The 5,000-nt window shown below is 38.9% G+C and overlaps 1 protein-coding gene across 1 annotated transcript in view; it reads right to left on the minus strand.

Moving 5' to 3' along the window:
- Window positions 1-2,222: 2,222 nt before the first annotated feature.
- LOC119580187 overlaps window positions 2,223-5,000 on the minus strand; it is an 18,748-nt gene continuing 15,970 nt past the window's right edge. The window contains exon 2 of the mRNA XM_037928182.1: window positions 2,223-4,996. Coding sequence (XP_037784110.1) covers window positions 2,287-4,794 — 2,508 coding nt within the window. The 5' untranslated portion in view covers window positions 4,795-4,996 and the 3' untranslated portion in view covers window positions 2,223-2,286. The remainder of the gene's footprint in view (window positions 4,997-5,000) is intronic.

The following is a 5,000-nucleotide window of genomic DNA, read 5'->3' on the forward strand; positions in this document are numbered from 1 at the left end:
GATCAGGTAGCATCTGCTTCTGTGAGTGCAGTACATTACCTTACTGCCCCTAACACACCATTGTATACATGCCAGTAGGTCACTTGCTCCTTATCTACATCATATCTTATATTTTTCACTTGTGGCATCTCTTCTCCATGCATGTTGTAATGATCAACTCTGTATGGCATTCCAAGTGGAGCTGTTCATATCCAAATATTTCAGTTTGTGGCTGGGAGTGGTTTCCTATTTGTATTTCCTTACTGCATTTTCCTCACCCCTAGATATGTATTACATAATGCAATTTGGTGCTGCCTCTTCTCCATTCCCTTCTTGGATTTTTTTTATTATGTGGCACTCCTGCTTTTATGAAAACACATGGAAAAATTTAAGAATTACCTTCAGCTGCTGAATTTTGACCCAAATTTTTGACAGTTTTTCTTCAATAGAATGCAGATGATTTATTTATTTACTCTGGATGACTTTTAGGGAAGTACTTGCCACTTTGCAAGTACTATGAAGTAGCAAATTGGAGCAAATTGAGTGAACATGTCAGGAGATACTTTATTAATTTCATTTTCAAGGACTGCTGGCATTAGTTCTCTAAAGTTCTTTCTCTCCCTACAGACTGAATATGTTTGAGAATTGGGTGAGATCTGTAAGAGGATTTCTGTTGACAGAGAAGGAAAGTAGTTATGACACTCATTTCATTTGACTGATAATTAGCAAGATGACCTCCTGACAATCAGTCTCAGTTTGACCTTGTAAAGTAGATGCAGAAACATTTTATTCTTAAATGTCTGTTGAGCTTAATTTTGGACCCTGAACATTTCTGTTCAAGGGACTTATAATGCTCACAAACATTTGCCAAACACAAAGATGTTATGTAGATTCAGATTTCCTTCTTCACTTATATATTTAATACAACATTCCTCACAGAACCCCTACAAATGATTCACCCTGGTTGGGAATCAGTTATCTAACTTGTCACTCTAGATTCAGGCAGGCCAGGAAGGGAGCCCATAATAGGGACTCAGAGGTTAATTAGGGGCTTTCTATATTTCCACTAGCTTCCAAGCCATGCAGAGGAACTTCACCAGCATAATGGTTCCCTCTTGCTAATTTTGATCATTCAGATCTGTTGCCTGTGCATGGATATGTGCAAGCTTTGAAAGATTATTCTCATATTATCCCCAAATATAATTAATAAAATCTAAAGTCACTTAAAAATCTCTCTTGTAATACTAATCTAATCATTTATGCTCTACAAAATTTGAACATTTGAACAGTGGTGGTATGCTATGAGACTTGGACTAATATAAAATATGAAGTTTATTACTTTAAATTTAATCTCTATACATTTGTTCGGAAAGATTTCCCTTAAATTCCTACCTCCCAAGTGTGTGTGTGTGTGTGTGTGTGTGTGTGTGTGTGTGTGTGTGTGTGTGTGTGTGTGTGTGTGTGTGTGTGTGTGTGTGTGTGTGTGTGTGTGTGTGTGTGAGTGAGTGAGTGAGTGAGTGAGTGAGTGAGTGAGTGAGTGAGTGAGTGAGTGAGTGAGTGAGTGAGCGTGTATGTGACTGACTGACTGACTGACTGACTGACTGACTGACTGACTGACTGACTGACTGACTGACTGACTGACTGACTGACTGACTGACTGACTGACTGACTGACTGACTGACTGACTGAGTGTGTTTGTGTGGTGTGAGTGAGTGAGTGAGTGAGTGAGTGAGTGAGTGAGTGAGTGAGTGAGTGAGTGAGTGAGTGAGTGACTGACTGACTGACTGACTGACTGACTGACTGACTGACTGACTGAACTGACTGACTGACTGACTGAGTGTGTGTGTGTGTGTGTGTGTAGGTGTATGTATAGGTGTGTGTATAGGTGTGTGTGTAGGTGTGTGTGTGTGTGTGTAGGTGTAGGAGTAGGAGTAGGAGTAGGTGTAGGAGTAGGAGTAGGAGTAGGAGTAGGAGTAGGTGTAGGTGTAGGTGTGCGTGTGCGTGTGTGCATGAGCATGATCGAGTGGATGCATGTGCAAGTGAGTGTACTTATGTGTATGTGCATTTGCATGTATACCTGTGTACATATGAGTACATGTAAACATTGTTTGTGCTAAAACATATGGTGTATCTTTAAATATGGAAAACCTGTCTCACATGCAGCATGCTTGCAAAATCACTAACATGTTAGTTATGATACAAGAGAAAAGATTTTTTTATAGGATTTCTTTGCAGGGTTATGTTCTTTGGAGGCAGCATGTCACCATGGCTAAGACAGTATATCAATGACCAACACCAACCTAATATCTAAACCCAACAAGTGTATGATATAGCAAACTGGCTTACCTCAAAGTGATCATCAACCACCTCTTCCTCTACCTCCATCTTGATTTCGTCTGGATCTAGCAGCATATCCAAGGGGGAATGTATCATAGCAGTACTGGAGGGTGTGAATGAGTGTGAAGACAAAGTACTGGTACAGCCTATTGCTTCTTCAACTTTCTCAAGTACTTCAAGCCTGCCTTGATCCTTTGTTAGGGTGAGACACGTGTCTGGTTTGGACTTGTGGTCTACAGGAATCATCACCATTGGCTGAGAAACCTTACCATTATTAACTGAGATTTTTGTCTGGATCATCCCAATGTTATTTAATGGTGTATGGCTGACTCCTTGTAAATTTCTGGGTATAACTTTCCCAGAATGCTGCCTCCTGCCTTCTACTGGACTAACAGATGAAGGCGAATTGATCCATTCCTGGGATTCATGTCCAAAATCATCATCTAATAGATCTTTAAAGGACTGTCTTGAAGATTTAGTGAGTGAAGTATACATTTTATTGCTCTGCGAACCAACTGTTAAATACTCTTTAGCTTGAGGCAGAACAGTCTGTAATTTGTTGATAAGATTTTGATTTACAGAATATCTATTATTATTGGGTTCCTGATACCTCAAAGTTGAAATCTCATTTCTTAGTCGAAGGAATCTACGAGGAGGATTTGAGGTAGGCTCAAGTGTTACAGATGTCATTGTCAGGCAGTCCTGAATATGATCCATGTAATCCTCCATATCATCACAAATAACATTACACCTTCCACATACAAAATCTCCATCATCCTGACATTTTATTCGCAAAGTAGGTAACCATGAAATGCTAACATTTGGATTACTTTTCAACTCAGCAATCTTTTGTCTAATTACATCTTTTGTTGGCACACTTGGTACCTGAATATTTTCTGCAACCATCTTTTTGGCCTGATGAATGTTGCAAGTTTCTATGATTGTAATATTCTTCTGGTCTTTGGTCTCATTAGTATCATTTTGTGCACACTCTTTCAATGTGTAAGTTGTTGTGATAGCAGGCAAAAATTCATGTTCATCAGCTGAGTACTGTTCATCAGTTATGTGTGACACCTCACAAAAAGTAGTCTGGCTACTTGCATTTGTCTTAAGAGAATTACTAAAACACTTTTCATTTGTTTTTTCTGATAAAGACTTAACTTCAGCATTCACTGCTGCTTTTGTCTTCTTGGATTTAGTGATGGATGGCTGCTTTGCCTTTGATGATTGCTTAACAATTCCTTTCTTTTTATATTCCTTTTTGTGGAAATTGATCTGCACTGCATTGACAGTTTGATTCAGAACCTCTGTCTGAAGTGGCTCTTGTGGACTCACCTTTGAAGGTAAGATGGAAGGAGCAAGTTCAGGTACAGCAGAATCAATTTCAATATTTTCATTCCTGCCAACAGAATTTTTTTTTTTTGGTGTTGGCAAAGGCAGAACTGTGCTGCTTTCCCTATCTTTCTTTTTCTGCTTACAATTTGGTTTGATCTCAACAAAATTATCCATTAGCTTAGCAACCTCTGGTTTCAGTGTTGCCTGGCAAGTTCCCTTTTTCTTTACTTTCTTCACTCTTTTGTTCCCTTTATTGCACTTATGATCTGTGAACTGAAAAAGTGTATAGAAGGTACTATTACATTCAGAGCAGACATATGCATGAACATGCTTAACATGTTCCTTAACCTCATCAGCATTCTTAAAGGCAATTCTGCATACTGGACAAACAGGTTCTCCAGAGCTGGAATCTGAAATGTCTTTGATATCTTCTTCCCAGCCCATTCCTGATAAATGTAAGGAAGTACTGGAAGATGGTAGTGTATCTGTATGTTCTACACTACGTTTTCTCCCCTCCCTACCTTTCCGTGACTTATGTGTACTTAGATAATGTACTTGCATTTCTTTCAGAGAGGGAAAAGATTTATCACATAGCACACATTTCACAGGATTTTCTCCACTAGTTCCATCTTTAGCTTCATCCGTCTCATCTTTTAAAGATGTGATTTCATAAGTACTACTTTCTGCGGCAACTAATGGTGTTTCACTTTCAGAAACTGAATTCATTTCCTTGTCTTGAACATTGTCTGGAAGATCTTTTTGGGATGATGGAATGCTATGTGTATTACAGGTCAGTGAAATGCTACTTGTAACTGGGATGATAGCTGAACTTGAAGTTTTTACAGAAGCACTCCTTTTTAATTCTGATGGCTTACTTCTAGTAGTGACACTGCTTTCCACCACTTGACACTGTGTAGCAGCAAGGGTGTTTGTAATTGATGAATTGACAGGGAAAGCAGTATTCTCTGCTTTAGATATGTCTAAGACAAGCACAGGCACCCACTGCTGGGACACTTCTGTAAGGACTGGCTGTGGTATAGGTACAGGTGCCACTCCTTGAGATGAAGCTTTAGGTTTACCACGACTGTTTTTTTTACGACTTGACCTCAATATACGTATCTTATCCATGATTCTAGGCTTCATCTGTACGACAATGTGTACAAAACTATTGAACTACAATTGATAAATATGTTGCCAAAATTTATAAGAAGTCATGCAGAGCAAAAGGCAAAATTTCAACAAGCAGTTCAAATCAAACATCAAATCAAAACAACAAGCCTTACTTTCCATATGCTTTTGCACGCCCCTTCTACCATGACAGCTTATTCAGAAGCCAATAAAATATCTGA

The sequence above is a fragment of the Penaeus monodon genome, chromosome 13, assembly GCF_015228065.2.
Source record: "Penaeus monodon isolate SGIC_2016 chromosome 13, NSTDA_Pmon_1, whole genome shotgun sequence".
Taxonomy (NCBI): domain Eukaryota; kingdom Metazoa; phylum Arthropoda; class Malacostraca; order Decapoda; family Penaeidae; genus Penaeus; species Penaeus monodon.